Genomic DNA, 23,369 nt, shown 5'->3' with positions numbered 1-23,369 from the left:
GGTCTCGGAGTGTTTTCCTTGAAGCCCCTTTCGCTACACTTGAAATGAGGGGAAGCACTCCCCACCATTCACCCACACCCACCACTCTGCCAACTTTCTCAGAAAAAACATTTTGCCTAATTTTCATCTTTTCCCCCAGCTGAATTCCTAGCATTCCCTTATAAGAGAGTCTGGAGGCGGGCAATGGAACAACTCCGACACACTCCCTTTCAGGTCCTACAACAGTGGGGCTAGCTCTCCAGTTAGGAACGTAGGCACTCTCTCCACTTATTTTTTGTACTTGTTTCTTTCTAGGCCTTACATGAAACCAAGATAAAGAAGGGAGGGACAAAAAGCGTCCAATTTTAGCATTGTTATGAAGACGGAACCTAAGAGACTTCTTGACGCATCAGTAGGTTCTGACTCGCTAGTTGGATAGATCAGTTGGCGGCTTGCTTTTAGTGCCAGTTCACACTTTTTCCTGCCGTCCATTAACATTTATAGCAGACCATCAAATCTGGATCCATTTTTATGAACCAGCTAGAAAGGCATCAAAACAATGGGACTTTATATAGAAAATGCTAGTTTCACCACAGATAAGTCACATGAAGGACCCCTTAATACATATGCATTTAATGCAATATTCATTGAACAGAAAGTAAGTGCAAAACTTTCTATTTCTTGGTCCCTAGGTCGGGATTATGAAAAGAGTAAAGTCTGCGAGGAGCTCACCAGTCTGGGGAGAGATGACTTCACATCCTTGTAAGTACAAGGCTGCTACCCACCCTCTTGGTCACTTGACCTTCAACGAAGCTGCATGTAAGGTAACTTCAGTCCCGCGTGAAGGGCTGAACTGATTTCTGCTAAGATCCCCAGGATAGAGCCCAGAGTCAGTGCAGGCAGAGAAGCCAGGCACAGGAAGGGCATCCAAGATCCCAGCTGAACTATCGCTGCTATGGTCTAAGAACTCGTTACGGGTGTGTTTATCAATGCATTAAGACAGTAAGTATAGTTTTCTAAGGTAAATTAAAATGCAAACAGTACATGCTAGGGCTGGCAAACAGACAAAAGGTACAGAACAGATTCATTTGGGGAGGCTTGAGAGAGGAAAGAACATGAGGCTGGTTTGATGGAACCCTCAAATCCAACTTCTACTGCTTTACAAGATCAATGTACCTAGAATGAAAACGAAAAGGAAACCTCAGATTCTTTTCATTCATCAAGAAAATATGTGCACTATTCATTTAAAAAAAAAAAACTGAACAGCCCGGATGGCGTGGCTCAGCAGTTGAGCATCGACCTAGGATCCAGGCGATCGGGATTAGATTCCCGGTCAGGGCACATGCCCGGGTTGCAGGCTTGATCCCCAGTGGGGGCGTGCAGGAGGCAGCCGATCAATGACTCTCATCATTGATGTTTCTATCTCTCTCTCCCTTCCTCTCTTTGAAATCAATAAAGATATATTTAAAAAAACAACAACAAAAAAATACTGAACAGATTTTATATTTTAACATGTGTAAATGTGGAACAAAATTCATCCTAATCAATGTATTGACTTTATTTTTCCCCTCAGATCAATGGTCTTCTACAGCAGAAAATTTCCCAGTGGAACCTTTGAGCAGATCAGTCATCTAGTGAAGGAAGTTGTCTCCTTGACAGAAGCCTGCTGTGCTGAGGGGGCAGACCCTGACTGCTATGACAACAGGGTAGGATTCCATGGCCGGGCCTGTTGGTGGCCACAGAAGGAAGCCACGATAGGCCTTTATGCCACATCTTAGGGAAATCCTAGACAGCAACTCCACCGACTCCAATTTGGGGGCTATATGAAGCCTATCATCCCAGATTTATTCTAACATAATGAACCCACTTGTCCCATTAGTTCTACAGGTTCAAATGATAAAACTGAGGCATATACTGACTCAAGTATCTTAAAAGTGTGTCTTAAAAGTCTATGTATACTTTTATCATGCCAAACCTCATACTGACCGACCCAGTCATTTAGTGTTGGCTTCAAATTAATTTGGTGTTCAAAATTGCCCTATAAACATAAACCACTAAGTTTTGGGTTTTCTCCCCTGAAGTATACGTGATAAATTAAAATGCAAAAATGACAAGGTTCAAAATACAGACAGAAGCTGGTAAAAGGGGAAACCACACGTGTTTCTAGCAATTTACTAATGTAGTCATCAGGCCTGATGCAAATGGCATTAGATGCATCTTGATAAAGGCCTCTACAGGCAGAAGTCTCCCTGTCCAAGCCTGAGGCAGTTAGCCTGCAGAAACAGTGCTCCACCATCACTGGGCTATAATCTATACAATGGTTACTCTTACTGTTAATTGCTTTATCCGGCTCTTATCTACTTCTTAAGAACTTCATAATCGTTTTCTCCTCTCACTGAGTCCATAAACAACCGTCATTTCAACCAGACCTTCTGAACCACCTTAAAATAAATGAGCAGCAAACTACTAACCAGGATCAGAATAACAAAGCACATTTTTTATGTATTTGCTGACCCACGCCTTGATTGGAGAGAAGCCGCAGGGCTGCAGAGACGGATCGTGAGAGAACAGAGGCGGCGGGTCAATGACTCTCTCATCATGAGAGAAGCATGGAGAGCTTCTGCACGCCACCTCCTCTTTCTCCAGCTTACTCAGAGCATTTTTAAAAATGTGTTGATGTTTTTCTTTTTAAATTTCTTATCTGAAAGGAGGTAATAAAAAAGAAAAAACAGGAAAGTTGACAGGGAAAGAAAGGGAATGGAAGAGGAGACTCACTGAAAAGAGAGAGAAGATTTTAAAAAAAGTGTGTTCCTAAGAATCCCTAAATTCTGAGAGTCTGATGGAAGTTGGACGTGGGAGAGGATGAGAGATGTTTCCTCTCCCGTAACTAATTCATCACGTTGCTTTCCTTCATTGATAGGAAAGAGCTTTAGAAGTTTTCCCTTGAAAAGGTGACTAACATGTAAAATGCCATGTAAAATAAGTGTAGGGATGTCCAAGTACTTTTTCCCATGTAAATCCCAAAATAACTTTTCCCATGATGGCTCTTCCTGCGGTACATTTGCATTCCAAATTCTTTCCAAAAAGCCACTTTGTGGCCACAGTTGCTTTGGGGTCCTACGTGGGCTGGCTGCCCGCCTGCGCCAGTGTATCAGCGCCGAGGCGGCAGGGGAAGCTGCTCCAGCAGTTTCCAGCCCATGCTGTGCGCGAGAATAAGCTTTGGGGAAAACAGATCCTGAGGCCTCCTCTTTGACCTGCTGTTTCAGAATTTCTGTGTTGTGCAGCCCAGGCATTTCTTAGTCTTGTATATTTTATGAGAGATTTTGATGCAAAAGCGGGCTCAAGAACCAGTGGTAAGAGTGCAAACCAATGTGGACTAAAGCAGTTAACAATTGAGAGTCTGCTCCTGTGATCAAGGCGGGGGAGGCGGGCAGGAAGGCCCTCATTATTCTCCGGGGTATTTGCAGCAGAACCCAGCCAGGAGATCATAGGAGAGCTTTTGGAAACGACCTCCCTTATCCTGAGGGATGTTAATATCCCTGGGAGAAACACTGGCCGAGACGATAAAGCTTTTTTTAATGGCTGCAATCAAGCAGTCCATTTATTAATGAAGGTTCAATTTTTCTCCGACTCCAGGGAAAGGCATCTATTAACATAAATAAGACCCTGCACTTGCCCACAAGTAATATTTTGCAACTTGCCATGTTGATATATCACCTCATGGAGCCTTTGGCATGGGCAGTCTGGTGTTAATGAGAATTTAAATGTCTGACTAAAGATGCTACACTGACGGGAGGCATACAAGCCTGGAAACCTGTAGATATGTGAGTTTGCTTGTCTCTCTCCTCTTTCTAGACGTCAGCGCTGTCCGCTAGGTCCTGTGAAAGTGACTCTCCGTTCCCAGCGCACCCAGGAACTGCCGAGTGCTGTGCCAAAGAGGGCCTGGAACAGAAACTCTGCATGGCTGCCCTGAAGCACCAGCCACAAGAATTCCCCACCTACGTGGAGCCAAGTAACGATGAAATCTGTGAGGCGTTCAGGAAAGATCCCAAGGAATTTGCTAACCAGTAAGCTGCTTTCATCAGAATTAAAACTTTAAGGCATAAAATATCAGATGTATCTAACCTAACGCCCTCTATATAAACACCTATTCTACAGCAACTTCCAATAATGAGAAATTGACTTTAAGACAGCCCATCTGTCACTGTTGACTATTGTAAATGCCTTTCTCGGACAGAGATGAAAATCAGCTTTCCCAAACTCCCACCCAATTCATCCTATCTTGTACTTGAAGCAGAATTACTCAGATCCCCTGTCCTCATGATAGATTTTCAAATATTTGACAGCAGCTATAGTGATTCCCCTTAACCTAGGGATCTTTGCATACTACATCTGATAGAACTTTATTGCTATGCACATTTTTAATACTTAATTTTCACTAAAGCATAAGAAATAAACAGGTTTCTTCTTCACATTCCAAGAAAGAACTATGAATAGTACACATATTGCTCTACATCAGTGAACATATTACTTTGACTCTGTCATTGTTTAACATTCATAAAAAAACAGATTATATATAGATTCTTTACATTAGTCTTGGAAGATCTTAAAAATGAACAATGGGGAAAATCAATTCTAATGGAAAAACATATACACCAAAAATCAAAATATACATATATATGCACATGTGTGTGTGTATACAAAAATTCAAAAGCAATAGCATTCAAATGGGCTTTAAAAGTATGAAATCAAGGTCACATTTTATAAAAATTGGTTGACTTGCCCATCCCCTTAAATTTTCAGAGAGGATTTTGCCCAAGATTTCAGTCTCTTTAGCTCCATAGGGGTTTATGCTCCAAAAATTTAAAAAGATTTCAATAAATAACTAAACCTACACATAGCAATTGTCTAGAATAGTAAACAGAGATAATGAAAGGGTAAACTCATAATTACATTTGTTTTAATTAATTCAATTAATATTAATAAACATCTACAATGAGCCAAGCTCCTGTAGACACTAAGTGAACAAAGGGGGCAAATGGCCCCCTCTTCTCAAGCAATCCACATGGAAATTTAGGAAAGAACCTATTTATGTTTAATGAAAATATTGATCGAAAGTGACTGGTATTATAATGCTTTCTGTAAATCCTTAGTGCTTTCTAGATATTGAAACTATAACTTAACATGTATCCTCTCTCCATGAAAATACTTATGAAAAGTAGATTGTTTCCCAGAAACTTTTTGACCCCGGCTCTCTTCGCCCCTCAGGTTTATGTATGAATATTCCATTAATTATGGACAAGCCCCTCTGCCACTTTTAGTCGGTTACACCAAGAGTTATCTCTCCATGGTGGGGTCCTGCTGCACCTCACCAAGCCCCACCCTGTGCTTTTTGAAAGAGGTAGGTGCCATTGATTACCTAGCTCTGTTCTTTTCTTGTTTCTCTTATTAATGCTATTCCTTTTAAAAATGGTACACGTTCAGATGCTGGGATCAGTAATAGTTTCTAACAGGCCTCTTTGGCATTTTGTGAATTGGAAAAACAAATATAATGCCACCTCTAAGAAAGAAATATCGATACATTTCTTTGGTCAGAATTCAGTTTTGTAGTCATCAAAAAAGTCATGATATTAACGGTCTCTTTTTTCATTCCTGCTCACTACTTCCGGTGGATCTTAACTGCCTAATGAGACTCTCTCGTTCATTTTCTAGAGGCTCCAGATTAAACATTTATCCCTTCTCACCACCATGTCAAATAGAATGTGCTCACGATACGCTGCTTATGGGAAGGAGAAATTAAGGCTCAGGTAAAGGTGAAGCGTCTGTATGTTCAGCTGTTTGATTCTGCTCTGTCTGTCCACAATATTAGGATTCTCTAAGAAAGTGTCTGTGCTAGAAGATACTGACTATAGTCTTATGCTCCAATCATCCTCAAAATTATGCCTAGCTCTTTTTTTCTACACAGAATATGAACAGTAAGAAACAGGGCTGTGTTGTAAAACATGAGATTTGCTCTAACCAACCTTTTCCATATACTCATACGGGAAAACTGGGAGACCACTGGAAATTATTTCATCGGCATTCATATTAGCATATATCACACACACACAAGCAAAAACGAACTGTGTTTTTTTATCACCTGTTATTTGCTTTGCCCATTTTTGTCTTGGGATGAGACTTCTTGGATCCTTATTTGTTACATGAAGCTTTGTGCTGCATAATATGTATCTCTTAAGCTTTGTGAATGTGCTTAGCTACCTTATTTGTAACTTTCACTTGGATTTTTGTATGGCTGCTGTTGACTCTGTATTTTAATTTTGACATTTTCTATGTTTATACTCGTCTCATATATCCTCGGACAACTGGATTTTCCCACCTTATCTTATCTTTTCAGCATTTAAGTCTCTTTAATTCCTTCTACTCTGATCCACAAATTTTTTTCCTTTAATGGGAATAAAAGAATTTATTTTGTGTTGGCACCAGATCCTGAGTTTCCCTAGTGGGAATAGAAACTACTTTCATCAGTCCTTTAAAAATAATTTTCCATTAGAACTACTCAAATACTGAACGGCATTTTCTCTAGACCTTCACTTTAGTTCTACTTTTGCATTAAGATACTGTAGTTGACAAGTAGAGCATAGGAATTTATGACATAAAAACACTTATAAGATACATCTACCTTAATCATTAATTTATACTTGCATTAGTGTCTAGGAAATTACCCCAAGGAAATGGCACTGAATGTGAACAAAAATTTAGCTACAAATACTGCTATCCCTCCCTCGTTTTTTAAAAAAATATATCTTTATTGATTTCAGAGAGGGAGAGGGAGAGAGAGAGAAATACCAATGATGAGAGAATCACCGATCAGCTGCCTCCTGCATGCGCCCGCCTGGGGATCAAGCCTGCAACCCTGGCATGTGCCCTGACCAGGAATCGAACCACGATCTCCTGGATCATAGGTCAATGCTCAACCACTGAGCCACACCAGCTGGGTGCCCCCCCCTTTATTTTATTTTATTGATTTGAGAGAGAGAGAAACATTGATATGAAAGAGGAACATCAATTGGTTGCCTCCCAAATGCACTCTGACTGACCGAAATCGAACCCGCAACCTTTTGGCATACAGGATGATGCTCCAACCAACTGAGCCACCCCACCAGGGCTTTATTGACATTTTAAAGGCATCATTCAACTATGTAGATCTGGCCAAAAGAGAAGCTGCATGTGAGTACTGAAAATCTGAAAAGATTCACTGGGGATGACTGAATTTTAAGTAGTAGCTTCGGCACACAGGATGCAATGCAGAGCAGACGTGCTCCGCGCAGCTGTTGAGGACTAGGAGATGAAACTATGGTGCTGTTTCTCTAGTGTGTGTTCATAATGAAACCAGGGAAACTGAGATTTGGACTAAGCTAACACTCTCTTTCTTAACTATTCAGCCATCTCATAAAATTAGCCCAAAAAGCACCTACTGCTGACCTGGGGGATGTTCTGCCACTAGCTGAAGATGTTACCATGACCCTCTCCAAGTGCTGTGAGTCCACCTCTGAGGACTGCATGGCGAAGGAGGTAAGAGAATCCCCATCACCATCATCATCATCACGTGCCTCACACTAAGTGGCAAGCACTTCTCAGCTGCTTTTTACAGGCATCATCTCAGTGATCCCAACATGTTTCCTGTGAAACTCACATACATTAAATCCATTTTACAGATGAAGAAACAGAATACTAGTCAGGATCAATAAAGTCTCAAACTAGTAAGCAGCAAAGTCCACACACGAAGACAAGGTTATCTGATTCCCAAGAACTTAGTGCACCTGCAGAGCCCAGTACAGTATCCTCCAGCCGCATGTGGCTATTTAAGTCCAATACAATTAAACTTTAATAAGAGGTGAACTTCAGTTCCTCAGTCACACGAGCCCCATTTCAAATGCTCACTAGTATTAGACAGTCCAGTCCAGATAACGTTCGTCACCACGTCGTAAAGCTGTCAGACAACACTGCAACCATTATCCTATCAGAAACCACGGCTGTTCTTATGACAGCTGTCATAATTTGATGGATATTTCCATTTTCCCACCATTTTGCATTTACACAATTCTTTCAAGTAGGTATGAATTTGAACAGTTACTTTAGCTAAAGGTCACTCTCCAGGTCTGTGAGCGCCTTAGGAATAGTAACACTGTGCTGCCTGGTCTTTTTCCATTAAGAATATGTGTCTGTGTTAATAGGTGTTTTTCTATAGCCAGATTTGTAATGGCTAGTAGGTCTCTCTCTAATATGTAGATGTGTGTGTGTGTGCGCACTACATCCATCTCCTAGAGATGCCTTATTTTATTTAACCAGTCCCTTTAGGTGTTGCAGTTTTTGTATTTTAGTAATACTGTCCTTAAGAGCCTTATAGCTAAACCTTCTCTTCACCACAATTATTTTCCGAGAATAAATTCTTGGAAGTCAAATTGTACATTTTAAGGCTTTTAGTACATAATGACAAATTTCCCTCCAAAAATATTATGTCAATTTACTTCCTAAGAGCATCCCCACTGACTTTTTTAACACCATGCCAGGGCTGGCAAGCCTATGTAAACCTTCCTTATTTTTAATCGGACCTACCAGAAAACTAACAATGCATAAAATCACAATTACTTTTGTAGCTGCCTGAACACACAGTAAAACTCTGTGACAACTTATCCACAAAGAATGATAAGTTTAAGGACTGTTGTCAAGAAAAAACACCCATGGACATTTTTATGTGTGCTTACTTCACGCCAGCTGCTCAGCCACCAGAGCTGCCGGACGTCGAGTTGCCCACAAGTAAAGATGTGTGTGGCAAAGGAAACACCAAAGCCATGGATAGGTAAGTAGAGCTGATCTAATTATTTTCTTGACAGTATTGATTTTCGCTAGCATTAAATGACAAAGAAACTAGATGGGGAAGAAAGAGTAAACTTTTACTTGGCTTCACTAAGAAAAGAATTAGGAGCACATGCAGACGGCCAAGAGACACATGAGAAAATGCTCAACGTTGCTCATCATCAGAGATGTGAATTAAAACCACAATGAGGTGTCACTTCACACCTGTCAGAATGGCTCCATCAACAAATCAACAAACGACTCCTGCTGGCGAGGGTGTGGGGAAAGGGGACCCTAGTACACTGCTGGTGGGGATGCAGACTGGGGCAGCCACTATGGAAAACAGTGTGGAGGTTCCTCAAAACATTAAAAATGGAGCTTCCTTTTGACCCAGTGATCCCACTCCTGGGAATGTATCCTAAGAATCCTGAAACATTCATCAGGAAGAATATATGCACCCGATGTTCATAGCAGCCCAGTTTACAATAGCTAAGATCTGGAAACAGCCCAAGTGCCCATCAGTAGATGAGTGGGTAAAAAGCTGTGGGACATTCACACCATGGAATACTATGCAGCTGTGAAGAAGAAGGAGCTCATACCCTTTGGGACAGTGTGGACGGACCTGGAGAAAATTATGCTGAGTGAAATAAGCCAGGCAGAGAAAGACAAACATCACATGATCTCGCTTATATGTGGGATCTAAAGAACATAATAAACTGGTGAACAAAACAGATTCAGTGACATGGAGGCATGGATCAGACTGACGAAGGTCAGAGGGAAGGTGGGGGTGGGTGGAGGGGGACAGATTAACCAAAGAATTTATATGCATAAATGCACAACCCAAGGACACAAGCAATAGTGTAGCAAAGGCCTAGGGTGGGGGGTAGGGATGGGTAGAAGGGGTCAAGGGGGGGAAAATGGGACATCTGTAATTCTTTCAACAATAAAGATAAAATTTTTTAAAACAGGAAAGAATTAGGATAAATACATCATGAGTTGCATACACTATGAATAGTATATGTATATTCATGGCATAAATTTATTTCACAAGTAGGTTGAATTAACAGGTCAGAAAATCATTTATCAATATCAGAGAGCAGAATTTAGACTGCGCTGAAATTCTGTATTTGTCTAACTATTCATCGTTTTTATAAATGCATAAATAGCAATGGGATAAGGTAATCAAAGAATTCATGCAAATCTGTTTTCACAGAAAAGCACTTAAAGTACCTAGTTGATGCTTTATGCAGAATTAATTGTGTTATAGTTACACAAAGGACAGTTCCATATGCATTGGAGCAGATATAAGTATATGTGCGTGTGTGACTATGTACATAGTACACAGAGCTTTAGTTCAGTATTAACTAGTCACAGCAACTTCAAAACAACTATCAATAACTTGCATTTCAATGAGAATATTGTTTTTAATCCTAAACCTGTTGATTTGGATTCAGTTTTAGCGAAATCTTTAATTTTTAATTAAAGATACAGAAGCCAGCTGCTCTGCCTTTGTTATAGGCGTCAAATCTCAAAACGTTACACACACTCACAAGTGTACCCATGCGTGTTGAAGTGTGTCATCTCTTTCTTCTCTCACGCCAGGTATACATTTGAACTATCTAGGAGGACTCACGTTCCAGAAGTATTTCTCACCAAAATACTTGAGCCAACCCTGAAAAGCCTTGGAGAATGCTGTGACTCTAAAGATCCTACTGCCTGTTTTAATGCTAAGGTGCAGTACACTCAATTTCTGCATCAGCCTTGGTCTAGATCAAGAGTTGGCAAACTAGTTCATGCGTCACATCTGGACTCGTGCCTGCTTTTGTACGGCTGTGAGCTAAAATGGTCTTACATTTTTAAATGGCTTTAAAAACAGATTACCATTTCATGACATTAAAATTATATGAAATGCAAATTTCAGTGTTCATACATAAACCATGCACACTATTTATGCATTGTTTATGGCTGTTTTGGTGCCATGACAGCAGAGTTGAGTAGTTACAACAGAAACTACATATGGCCTACAAAACCTAAAATACAGGGTGTCCCCCAAAATTGAGTGCACAGTTTACAGCTGATAGCTCAATTTTGAAAATGAGATGTAGTCTAATAAATACTGCTTGTATAATTATTCAAAGTGTATGTATACATTTTTGAGGGGACACCATATATTTACTATCTGGCCTTATACAGAAAATGTTTGCCAATGTCTGGAGTAGATGAAAACACTCCTACTGACATGTCACACGGAATTCTGATTTCATGCCTTAACAGAACAGTGTTAAGATAACTACTTTTATGTGATTATTATTTTCTTACAGGTTCCTCAACTGAAGAAGGAGATATCTTCTTTCATTGACAAGGGGCAAGAACTATGTGCAGATTATTCAGAAAATACATTTACTGAGTACAAGAAAAAGTAAGGGACTAGTTCTAGCTGTGCCCTCCAATCATATCCATATCAGCCTGGTACTGTGATTTGAAAGCATAGTTTAAGACTTAAGATGTGCTAAGTGAGCAAGAAAAAGAAGAGATTCAATTAAAAGAGTTTTTTAAAGTAGTCAGAATCTATTATCTGTGTAAGAACCAGTTCTTTTCTGGGGGGAAAAAGGTTATGTATATCAGGTTAGAACACTGCCAAAAATACATAAATTACAAGATCCGCAATGATTTAATTAAGGAAATAAAAGTAGTCTGTAATTTATTAATGTTCTTGCCCTAAAGCAATCTGTAGATGTTGTTACATATAATTAAGAAACTATAAAACTGCTGGAAAATGTTGTCTCATTCAAGAGCATATTGTCTGACAAGAGGACCCAAACTTCCAATTAAGTGCAGTATCACCCAATTTATAGTAGTCTCTATAAACTGAAAGTACAAATGTTAACTGATCATCCACAATGTTGTCCAATAGTCATTTTTCTCAAGTAAGAGGAGAAGGCATTCCTTTACAAATAGGCGTTAACGTTAAAATAAGGAGCCACAATAATGAAAGCAGATTTACTGGGTTCCTGGACAATGTCTCTGTCGAGAAGACCACGTCATTCTCAGTTTCGTCAAGTATATTTCTCACATCTATTTCAAATCACCTTGAACAACACAGTCCTCAAGTCAGCGCAGACCTTTCTAAAGAACCCCCAAAGTTGGATGCCTCCTTCAATGACCCCCATGAAATCAACCTTAGCAAAGCTGTAAACAAAAATAAAAAGACCATGAAAGCCATAGGTTGAAACTGTTTAACAGGTATCAGAAAATTACATCATTAGGAGAATAGTAGGAAGGTAGCACAGAATCATGTTAACAGGCAACGCAAGATAAAGTTCTTCGCCAACAGTTCTGAGCTCCAGCTTTGCCTGGGGCAACTGAGTGATAATTTATACCATCTCCCTTCCAGATGAACTTGTAGTAGAACTGACATTTAAGGTTATGAAGTTAGAGAAGATCGAGGCTGTTCAGTCTCGTATTTGAAACCCCACCGCCCTCCTTTGCCTCCCATCCTCTGAGTTCCTTCTGGTCTCACTTGCTCGTCTCCCAGCTGGAACAGACCCATTTCAATAATGCTTTTAGGAGCGAACTAGTCCCCCTGACCCTGCTGTCCCTTCCCAGCATGCACTTTGCCAGCCCCAACTCTAGGTAAATTGGGTCTCTCCCACCCCCCATTTCCTAATCCTGGGGGCAAGTACTCCTGGAGAAAGCCATAAAACCAGGCTGAGTTGTCCACCATGAGGGTAGAGAGTTACCAAGATTGCAGACAGTTCAAACCGGGGAAGAATCAAGGGAATTCAAGCCCTAGCACCACCTGGACAGAGGCAGAGAGCTGGTCAGTATAGAGCTAAACAGGAGAGCCCAAGGGCCCTGGCCTTGTTTCAGTGTTTTCAGCATAGTTGAGTCTGCAAACTGAGGGGGAAAGTGTACAAAATATGAGAGAGGAGGAAAAGCATTAGAGTGAAATGAACTTCTATAAGGGAAACAGCATTTAAGGCTTGAAACTTAGAACCGGAGAGAAGATGAAAGGTTCATGAAAAGAGAGAAAGTTATCCAAATTGATATAATCAAGGAAATGAAAGGGGGAAAGGCTAGAATTCAAATTCAGCAGCAATCTGTATGTTTACTTTCATGATCTTAAAAGAGGCGTAGATTTCACTTTCTAATCTCAAATTGAGTCACTAAAAATAGTTCCCCAGATACATATAATTTTCTTGAGAGGGGCAAGTATTTCTATTTTCGTTTTTATTGTACCAGATCTGAAATGGCTATCTTTTGCATTAGAAATGCTTATAGAATACATCTAGTAGAACCTCACCAAAACATGCTCTTTCAGGCTGGCAGAGCGACTGAGAGCAAAGCTGCCTGATGCCCCCGCCGAGGAGCTGCAAGAGCTGGTGGACAAGCGCTCCAACTTTGCCTCCAAGTGCTGCTCCATCAACTCCCCTCCCCTCCACTGTGACTCTCAGGTAAGGTGTGACAATCCATTACCACTGCCGGGTGTGGTAAAGGCCGTGCACGCGGGGTTACTCATTTCCTTTTGTTACTGAAGTGCCGTTATGTCTTTTCCTGGTGCTATGATAACTTTGTTGTCGTAACAGTGAAAGCAAGAAAAGTGACTGTTTTCATGTTATGCTAATTTAAAAGAAAATTGCAGCAGTTGCAAGACTTAGGAAATTTTACACTTTTAAAGAAAATAAAGTGTGAATACAGGCAGCATAGTGCAGTATTTTTCAAATTGTAGGTTGTAACCTATTAGCAGTTTTTTTAAATGAAAGAAGAGAAAAAGAAGACAGTAGAAATATTAGTCCATCTAACAGTGTGGTTAAATTTTTCGTGGACATTTTATTCCATATATATGTATATGCATATGTATGTATATAGGTAGAAGTAGGTAGATTGATTTTAAAAAAAAAAAGATGGTTTTAGAAAAAGTGGATCATACCATACCTTCTATCTTAATTATAAAAACTATTTAATTTTAAGTATTGGGGTGACTTGGTTAATAAGATCATATAGGTTCCAAGTGCACATCTCTATGAAAATGATCTGTATATTGCACTGTGTGCCCACCCCCCCAAAGCCAAATCATCTTCTGTCCCTATATGTTTGCCCCCCTTTACCCGCTAATTTAATTTTGTTCTAATGTAACAAGAAAAAGAAGCGCAACTTAATTACTAAAGGTCACACAAACATTTCTTTATCATGAGTTGAGTCACTGTCTAAAAATTGAAATATATATTAACCTTGAAGAATGTTGGAGTCCTTTTCAGTTGCAAGTTTTTCTCTTCGTTGGTTCCCAAGTCTGCAAGATGAAGACGCGGGAGCTCGCGTTTCCTAGGGTCCCTCCCCTCGTGGGAGCTCGCGTTTCCTAGGGTCCCTCCCCTCGTGGGAGCTCGCGTTTCCTAGGGTCCCTCCCCTCGCGGGAGCTCGCGTTTCCTAGGGTCCCTCCCCTCGTGGGAGCTCGCGTTTCCTAGGGTCCCTCCCCTCGTGGGAGCTCGCGTTTTCTAGGGTCCCTCCCCTCGTGGGAGCTCGCGTTTCCTAGGGTCCCTCCCCTCGCGGGAGCTCGCGTTTCCTAGGGTCCCTCCCTCCCCTCCTCCCGATCCGCTAGCTCCCGGCTCGCCTTCCTTTCAGCGCGGTCCCATCCCGCTGGCCCTGTGCCCCCCAGTCCTGTCTCCTCCGCCCCCTGCCCCCTAAACCGGCTGCCGGCTGCAGCCCAGGGCTCCCTGTGCGGGCCCAGCCGCCCCCTTGCCCCACGGCTGCGGCTCCCGCTCCCTCTCGCCGCCCGAGCGCCCCCTGCGGGCGGGAGGTGCGGGCCTTGGGTCCCGGCCTGGGCTCTGCCAGGGTGCGGGGGGGGGGGGGGGGGGGGGGGGGCGCCGCCCACGCCCCAGCCGCCCCGCAGGTGGGCCCTGGAGCAGCGCCCCCGGGAGGGGCACGCGGTGAGCCGCCCCGCGCCGGCCTCTGCCCGCCCCCCGAGCTCCCGGGGCGCTGCCCCCCCCCCCCCCCCCCCCCCCCCCCCCCCCCCCGCTGCGGGCCGAGGCTTCCCGGCGGGTGTCCCTGCTCCTTGTCATGCGCTGGAGAAGCAGCGTTCAGGATACATTTCTGACCCATCTTCCCCCATAAAATACCCTGCCTATGATGCGAACGCAGATGCCACGCAGGCTAATAATTTAATGCCAATCACACGCCGCTCACCGTGAGGTAAAGCAGCCCCCCCAAGGCATGTGGATTTCCAGTTATTTATTAAGACATGAAGGCAACGGGGCCTGGCTGCATTTCATTGGTCTCTTATTTTTTATTCTGTTTCTCTTATTTGTTGTTCCATTAGAGCAAATTGAAAATATCCAAGAACCTAATTTTAAAATCACAGGAGTTTAAATGTGGGAAGAAAGCGATAAGACCCCCTGGTGTAACTCTCCGCTCGGTAACCCCTCCCAGAGCCCACTGGGCCCCCGTTTGAACACCTGCCTCAGTTTCCCAGGGAGGCAGCCGTGTCCCCGCAGACAGCTCCATGCATGAGAATGTTATTCTGCAAATCAAGCCCTGATGGCTCCTCCAACCGGGAAACCCTGCTCTCCGCGGCCAGCAGCAGCGTTGCTCTACTGGGAGCGACTTTTAAAAAATTAGGCTGTAGAAAGGACGTTTTAAAGGCTTGAGCTCTGCACCCGAGCTCTCTTAATATTTCAGTGAGGGTGTGTCCGTTCTGGTTTTCGCTGGGTGATGTCTCACAAAGTCTGAATGAACGTGACAAACTGAGCTGCAGTTTCTTTATACCCTGAGCGATTCTGATTTCCCTCCCGGTTTCTATCATTATTTTCTAGTCCCGAACCTAATTGCTAACCTTGTTTGTAACGATTTATAAAGTCAGAATTCCAGATAAAATGACTACAGTAGGATAAATGTGTATTCTTTAAATTCTGCTGAGAAATATATATTTATCTTTTACTAAAATTCAAACCAACTAAAATTATAAACAAAAAACCTGAAAGAGCTGGAGGGTTGGGATATTTCGGTCATTATGAACATTAAAACATTTGGCATTAAACAGTCACCTTAAGCAGTGCCTTCCTTTACTACCGAGTTAAGTTCAGGTTGCCTTATCCCAGAAAAATAAAATCCTCTTACCAGTAGAATATGCTGAGAGTCTAATTCAGTTACTGAAAAAAGGGGGAAAGCCTGAATACTTTTTTACATTCTGTCAAATATGTGACTTTGGTAACTGCTCCTCGGCCGTGATCTCCACTTGAGGACGGTTTCCCCTCTGACATACGGGACAAGCAGCTTTATGCTCCAAGTGCGCTCTGCCTTCCTCCAAGCACCCCGCCTTTCATTTCTGCCAGTTGCTTTTCAGTGTGTTTTTCATTTTAAAAGCAATTCCAGCCACGATGAAGAGAAGGCGGGTTTTTCCCTTCGGCCGTCTGCCCGCCGGCGGGCACGTTTGCGCAGCGGTGCTGCTGGGCGGCCGGCCCTGCAGGAACTGCTCAGGGACGAACGGACCTGCCCAGGCTCCGTGCCCGTCAGGCTGCTTCGAGCCCCAGAGGGCGGACCCTCTGGTGTTTCCGTGACCCTGTGGACTGGCTTTCACCCTCGATCTCATCGCTAGGTTAGCAGGACCGCTTCTGTTTCCTGACTTTAAGTTTGGGCAAAATCGGATAGAACAGCATTCCCTGTAAGATTCTCAATGCTTCGTATAAATATTTGTCCCACTTATCCTATAACATGTGGATTATAATTTATCATTAAACCTCCTTGTCCTGTATTTGCTTGACAAATTTTTTTCCTTAAAAGTAAATCCCACCCACTCCAAGTCACACCCAGGGATCCATCCCCACCTGCCATTCTCAGCTGACGTGGCGCAGTCGCTAGAAGAGGGGCAAAGGGGGCTTCCCAACCACACCTGTGTTTCTTCCGGGGTAACCCAGCCTCACCCGCACCCTGATCTGGACGTGGCCAGGAAACAGAACCACCGGTGTAATTACCTTCTGGCTTCGCCGTGGCGCTCTTACTATGCCACCGAGATCCCCTGGTTGCAGGAAGAAGGGCCGCTGCGCAATTAGACCGGAAATTACATTTCCTCTCTTCTCTATTACTCAGGCAGGGCGCCCTACCCACTCTTCTGAGAACTCATTACTCTGCTTCCACTAAGACGTCCCAGAGGACTGCAAGCGGGCATCAATTATGATTTCCCAAAGTATTCAGGAAGCCACTGTTACATGCCGGAGTCGATCATTAAAATCCTGAAAACAGAGACAAAGGCAAACAGCCAAGTGGGCGCCGGGTACAGGGGACCGCCTTCTCCTCTCGCACTCCCCGCCCAGCCTTCCCTCTCCCTTCCTCTCTCATGTTTCAGGAGAAGCTGGCATATCCGCTAGAGTTTCTTTCTCTCGTTATAACCAGATTTTGTGATGCTTAATGTCAGAGCTAGCATTTATTAAGCCAATGCTACTTGTTAAGCAGATTCAGGGTTCAGTCTAGGCCTCTGCCCTGGGGATCCCTCCCGGCGCCCGAGCTCTCCCACCGCCCCTTCCCACTGTGCGCACCCAATAATTGGCACTTGTTCTTTCTGGTCTACTTCTCATAGAACCCTGTAAACTCTTCAAGGGCAGGGACGGCGTAAAACTAAGTAAACGTGAAGGATGGCCAATAAAATGTTCAATATAAAACTGCATTTTAACAAGAATCCTTTTCCTCTCATCAAGGTTCAGAGGCTGTTTCCCTCCCCGATCTAGCAGTCTACAAATTAAACGCTTCGTGAATAATTAGAGAACACTTTTTCCATTTCAGATTGATGCTGAAATGAAAGCTACCCTGCAGGACTGATGCATGTGTGCTGTCTTAGGTAAGTATTGTTTGTAAAGGCAGAAAAGGAAAAGTTTTATGCAACGTATTTAAAACATCATAGAATAAATAATTTGAAAGTCTTCTTCCCGTTCTAACTATTATCTATTCAAACTCATTTTACAGATGAGACTGTTAAGCAGATGGGAAAGTTAAGGAGGTTGCACAAGTATACACACCAACTTCTGGCACATTTAGGACTAGATTCAGGGTCCCCAGCCCGGTACTATACCCACCATAAGCTCACATCTAAGATAATGACGGCAGGGGGGCCACTTCAGGGATTTTGATGCAGTCAATAGGAAAAAAAAAAATAGATGAGTTTAAAGACAGAGCCCATCAAGTCTTACAGATAATACAGTAGTGTTCTTAGGAGGAAAGAAGCATTCTTCAAGTTAAAGCAATACTGTTGAAATATCATCACCTGTTTCTCTCAGATATTACATTTTCACCCATTTAAAAATACCTGAAGATATTAAGAGCATAAAATAGTTTAGACAGAATCCCATACCTGAGACTGAAGAGAACATCAACTCTGCACATTTCAGCAAAAATATTCTCTTTCCAGATTTAACTGTATTCATTTTAAAGATATCACTTCTGAGATGTAAAAAAATTATAAAACTAATGCTTTTGGTTTATGTCAGATCTTAATTGAGCTGAGGCTTTCCAATGATGCAAAATTTTTATTATGCTGATTTACTGATAACCTTCTCCAAAACGATACAGAAGCAAAATCTATTGACTAATGAAATTAAATTATTCCATCATATTCAGGTTTTCAACTCGCAACTATTCAAATCATCTGAAACCATAAAAAAGGAAATGAACTCTCTGGGAGGCAGTACAGTGGGGGTGGTCGAGGAGACTCATTTTTTAATTACCCAATCAGGATTAGAGTCCCCACTCCAAATACCTATCTCTGTGAACCTGAGCAAGTTACTTAAATTCCCTAAAGCTTGGAAATATCTGCCTCTCGGCATTGTCGTCAGGCCTGGGATGACGTATGCGAAATGCCGAGGAAAGAGAAGCAGCAGTGCTAGCAGGGTCGTCCTCGCGGCTTCTGCGATTTTGCTCTGACTGTAACGGGCGCTCCCCAGCGGCACAAGTGGCACATGTCTCGTGTGAAGCAGTTCCTAAAACCACTTTTAGGGGGGCTAAAGCCCAGGCTTCTATTTGACAAAGATGCACAATAGTTACATAACATTTTCTGGATGCAAAACTCCTCTCCAGACCACTCGTCACAAAGAGCGGAAGCTAAGGTTACAGTCCACACGAGAACAGCTTCACTGCACCTGTAGCCCTGTGGGCATCCTGCTCTCAGGAGAGAGCTTTGGCTTGTGTGTCAACTACGACCTCACACAGCTAAGAGGAAAGCTACTCCTCGGTTCCTAAAACTATCAAACCAACCCTGGCTGGCCAGCTATTTCTTTTCTGTGAACGCCTAGCCCTCTGCACAGATTTGAACAGCTTGTGGGAGCGGAAGCCTTTGTCACAGGTTCCCATTCATAGGTACCCCTACAAGTCATTCTTCCAGTCAACGATGCGATTTCATTTTTAGCTGAAGTCTTATTATAAACCTGGGTTGTCATCTTGACAGTTATTGGTCCCCTTATTTTTTTTCTTCAAGCCCCCAAATTGATTGTGGGCCCACTGGACAGAGAATTACTGTTTCCGAAAAAGTCCCTCAAAGCCAGTTATCGTTTTTTCCCCTGCGGCTTTAGAAAGGATTAGTGTTCCCTGGGTTGCCAGTGGACAGAGAAATTGGCTCTCACTGCAGAATAGGTTGAATGGAAAGCACTTTAAGAACCAGAATCGCACTGCGCACAGCCAGGTGCTCTCACTGTGGGAGAAACCTCACTCCAAGGCACAAACTCAATGAGAACAATAAATATGGAATTTCTTGCACTGTGCAAATAGAATTGATACAACTCCGCTGTACTGTCTTAGAAAGGGGGGAAATCAAGGGGAAGAAGACACATTTGCTTCATTGCAAAGCAGGTGATTTGATAACAATTCCCATTCTGTGTTTTACTAAACTACTGAGTATTATCTCAGTCCCAACACTGGGCGGGGGGGAGGGGAGGCTCGTGTGCCATTGGTCCTATTTTTTTTTTTTCTCCAACAGTGAGTCTTCACTCTTCTAAAGCAGTAAGTTACATATATCATAAAAGAAAACAGTGTATAATGTCCCTAAGCATAAGTGATGGCTTTATATGCAGGTCTTGGGGAGTGCCTACATTTTTTCATTCTGGACTCATTAGGTGGGCCACGGTGGATATCTGGGTCATACTAGACAGGTTTATCTTTAAACATAAAAATAACTTGGCTGTTGAGCAGTGTTATGATTGTTGCCCATTCGCTCTGTTTTACTAACATTCATTTCCATTGTTCTCATAGACCTAGAGCTGGAACCATCTGGAAATGCCATCTGAGGCCTAACCTGGGCCACACCAGAGCTCCAGGGAGACAACTAGGTTCTCCCTGATTTTCATCAGCTACAGTATCTTTGTATAATCATAAGTATGGTGATTTGCTATCAAAATAAATTGAAATAGAACGCAAACCATAAATGCTTCTGAGGGTGATGCTGGCCTTCAGCCTGTTCCTGTGAGTTTCACGGAGATGCTCCAGTAGGCAGCCTTGACCTCACAAGCCCTTGCGTTTTTCTAGATCTCTGCTGTGCGTCTCTAAAAGATTCACAACTTTAAGCATCCGCTTTAAAATTCCAGCACACTAAGCTCCACTCCTTGATTGCTTCTCAGGCTTAGGTACTACTAAGGAAAAGTTAGACAGCCTTCCACCATAAATCGCCTAAGATAGCTCACTTCTAAAACAAAAACAAGAACTCCTGAGAATACCTTCTTGCTCCCAGCTGCAAATTGCATGGAATGAATTAATTTTTGCTTAGGATGACTCCTAAGAGCAATTTATTGGTCAAAGTTCTAGAAACATCTACACATCTTGATTCCAGCTTGACTTAATTAACCATATATATAAACTGTAAATTATACTCTATGTGCTTTCCTTGCCCACAGAAAATGAAGGCGTTCTAACATAACATATTTTGCTTTGAAAAAAAATTATATTTTCAGAATAAATACCTCCCTGAAACCAATACAAGTCAAGGAAAACCTAATATTTATAGTTAATTTCCTCAGGAAACTTGAGTTCATGTACTGGCAGATGTAGAGTTATATACAGAGATAAAACATTTTATAGCAAATATAACTGGGGTCACATTAACCCCGGGTCACTCCTCAGGACTCTAAGTCCCAGTAGGGAGCATTTCAGTAACTAAGCCAACATCAAACGCCCAAGACGTAAGCTGCCAAACTGAGAAATAAAATGCCTGCTCCTTCCAGCTTCTATTGAAGGTACAGTCCTACTGTCCACAAAGACTTCAAAATGGGAAATTAACCTCAAATAGGGAAGTTCCTCAGATGCCACCAAGTAGCAAAAGCAGCAACAAACTATCCACTACGTATTTAGGCAGTATTTAAAAAAATTTTTTTAATGCTTTTTTACTTCCAAAATTAGCTTGCTGAAGCTTTAAAACCACCTTTAAGAAGTAGGTATCATTGACAGACTATCAGGAGAATGAGACTCCAGAAAGGCAAATGAAGGGACCAGAGTTAGTAAAGAAAAAAATACAGACTTAGGTTTCAATTCCAGCAGGTATGCAAGACTAATACAACTACTTGGAGGATGTGTTCCCTGATCAGATTGGTTTTGGAAACAAGAATAGTATGTCTCCCCTGAAGAGTTACAATTTACTGTATACAATTTAGTATGTCCTAAATTTAACCACTGACACCTTTCCTCTGGATAGCACCCAGAATTATTGCCCTGAGAAATTAATTTTGGAAAATTCTGCTATTCTCATTTGAGATATTACATTTACAAATTATTCATTAACTACTAAAAGCTAGTCCATTTAGGTCAAGTCTTTTAATGGCTGAGCAGGCAGAATCGGGTGATTTTTGTCACAATGTATTCAATAAATATCACATGATTGGTTGAAGTAGTGTGTTCATGATCCCCCTGGATATATTGTTCAGGGAACTCTACCCCTTTAACCATTTTTTTATATTAAGAATCACTGACCTAAATATTTAATCATTTTCATATAGAAGTTTTTAGTCCACATGCACAGTTATGCTTGCCTCCATTTCATTTTGTAGGAAGCTGAGACCTTTTGAGAAGATATTGCCAAAATCTAGGCTTACTTCCTAAGAGCTTCCCAACATTAAAGGAAAGTTTTTGAATTTCCATCTCCTCTCAACCACAGCTGATGTGACTGGTTGATGTCAGTTATATAAGTAGCCCTCAATTTTGTATACCTTATGTATCACCTTTGTTCAGAAACCTGGGTCCTCCCTGTGACAGACACAAACAAACAAAATTCTACTTCGTTTCTAAGAATGACATTTACAAAGTGTATCAATCGGGGTTCTCCAAGGATGAAAGTAATAAGAGATAGAGAGCTGTATTTTCAGGCTTCGGCTTACCCGACTTTGGAGCTGGGCAGTGTGAAGTCCTAAGGCAGCCAACAGTGTGGAACCACGCAGGGTTTTCCTGTTGCAGCCTTGAAGGAGAATTCTCCTATCCCAGCCCTCGGCTGTTGCTTTTAGGGCCTTCCACAGATCGAAGAGGCCCACGCACATCATCAAAGGCAATTGTTACTTAGAAGCAGCTGGTAATAGATGTTAATCACATCTACAAAGTATCTTCAGAGCAACATCTAGACGGATGCTTGGCTAAACAAGTGGGCACCATAGCCCAGCCAAGCCTACGCGTGAAATTTAGCCATCTCAAAAACTTTATTTTTGTTGTTCTTTACAAGGTTTAAAGTCTTTCAAGTTGCAGTACTAACTTCCTGTGCTTTTCTGGATGCCTAAATCATCCCACAGGTGATTTTTTTTTTAATATGTCTTTATTGATTTCAGAGAGAGGAAAGGAGAGGGAGAGAGAGAGAGAAACATCAATGATGAGAGTCATTGATCGGCTGCCTCCTGCACGCTCCTGACTGGGGATCGAGCCCACAATCAGGGCATGTGCCCTGACCAGGAATCGAACCCAGATCTCCCGGATCATAGATCAATGTTCAACCACTGAGCCACGCCCGGCCGGGACCCACAGGTGATTTTTAAACCATCATCTGGGAACTATCCCCTTAAATGGTCTACACAGGGTTAGTGTATTAATTAAGGCTTCACCTGGAATTCTTGAAAAGCAAAGCTCCTGTTTATGGAGATATTAATTTAAAAACATAACAACGGAAAAGCATTTCTATTTTGTCATTTAATTCAACAGCAGTATGCTCTAGTAAAGCAAGAATTCAAGCAACTTGCCAGTTTACCAAATAGCTAAAATTAAAGGCTCGGAAGGTTTTCTATTTATGCCTCCGGTCTCCCCTTTGTGCACCTCCCCACGCCACGTAAGTCTCACCCCCACCCAACATCTACACTAGTGATTCTCAGCCCTAGCTGCACATTCGAATCATCTAGAAGAATTTTGAAGGGATACAAAACAAAACAGAGTAGTTCCCAGAACCCCCCTCCGAGGTTCGGATTTAATCAGCTTTAATTGGGAACTGCTGTGCAAACAAGCCTGTACCCACCGCTTTAGAAGCTTGGCACTCTCACCCGAACTAAAAAAGAAAACATCTGAGATCAACCAGTTAAGCACCTGTGGGCCAAGCGGCTGAT

The 23,369-nt window shown here is 42.3% G+C and overlaps 1 protein-coding gene across 1 annotated transcript in view; it reads left to right on the top strand.

Annotated features, from left to right (window-relative positions):
• The window catches only part of GC (GC vitamin D binding protein), a 33,145-nt gene extending 12,914 nt beyond the window's left edge, over window positions 1-20,231 (top strand). Inside the window, exons 2-13 of the mRNA XM_081148421.1 lie at window positions 672-741; window positions 1,553-1,685; window positions 3,835-4,046; window positions 5,248-5,380; window positions 5,692-5,786; window positions 7,422-7,551; window positions 8,637-8,839; window positions 10,438-10,567; window positions 11,157-11,254; window positions 13,157-13,289; window positions 17,605-17,659; window positions 20,059-20,231. Of these exons, the coding sequence (XP_081004547.1) occupies window positions 672-741; window positions 1,553-1,685; window positions 3,835-4,046; window positions 5,248-5,380; window positions 5,692-5,786; window positions 7,422-7,551; window positions 8,637-8,839; window positions 10,438-10,567; window positions 11,157-11,254; window positions 13,157-13,289; window positions 17,605-17,640 (1,373 nt within the window). The 3' untranslated portion in view covers window positions 17,641-17,659; window positions 20,059-20,231. The remainder of the gene's footprint in view (window positions 1-671; window positions 742-1,552; window positions 1,686-3,834; window positions 4,047-5,247; window positions 5,381-5,691; window positions 5,787-7,421; window positions 7,552-8,636; window positions 8,840-10,437; window positions 10,568-11,156; window positions 11,255-13,156; window positions 13,290-17,604; window positions 17,660-20,058) is intronic.
• Window positions 20,232-23,369: the final 3,138 nt, after the last annotated feature.

Source organism: Miniopterus schreibersii (genome assembly GCF_964146895.1).
Source record: "Miniopterus schreibersii genome assembly, chromosome: 1".
Classification (NCBI taxonomy): Eukaryota; Metazoa; Chordata; class Mammalia; order Chiroptera; family Miniopteridae; genus Miniopterus; species Miniopterus schreibersii.
The sequence above is the reverse complement of the archived record's forward strand: the minus strand, read 5'-3'. Positions and strand labels throughout refer to the sequence as shown.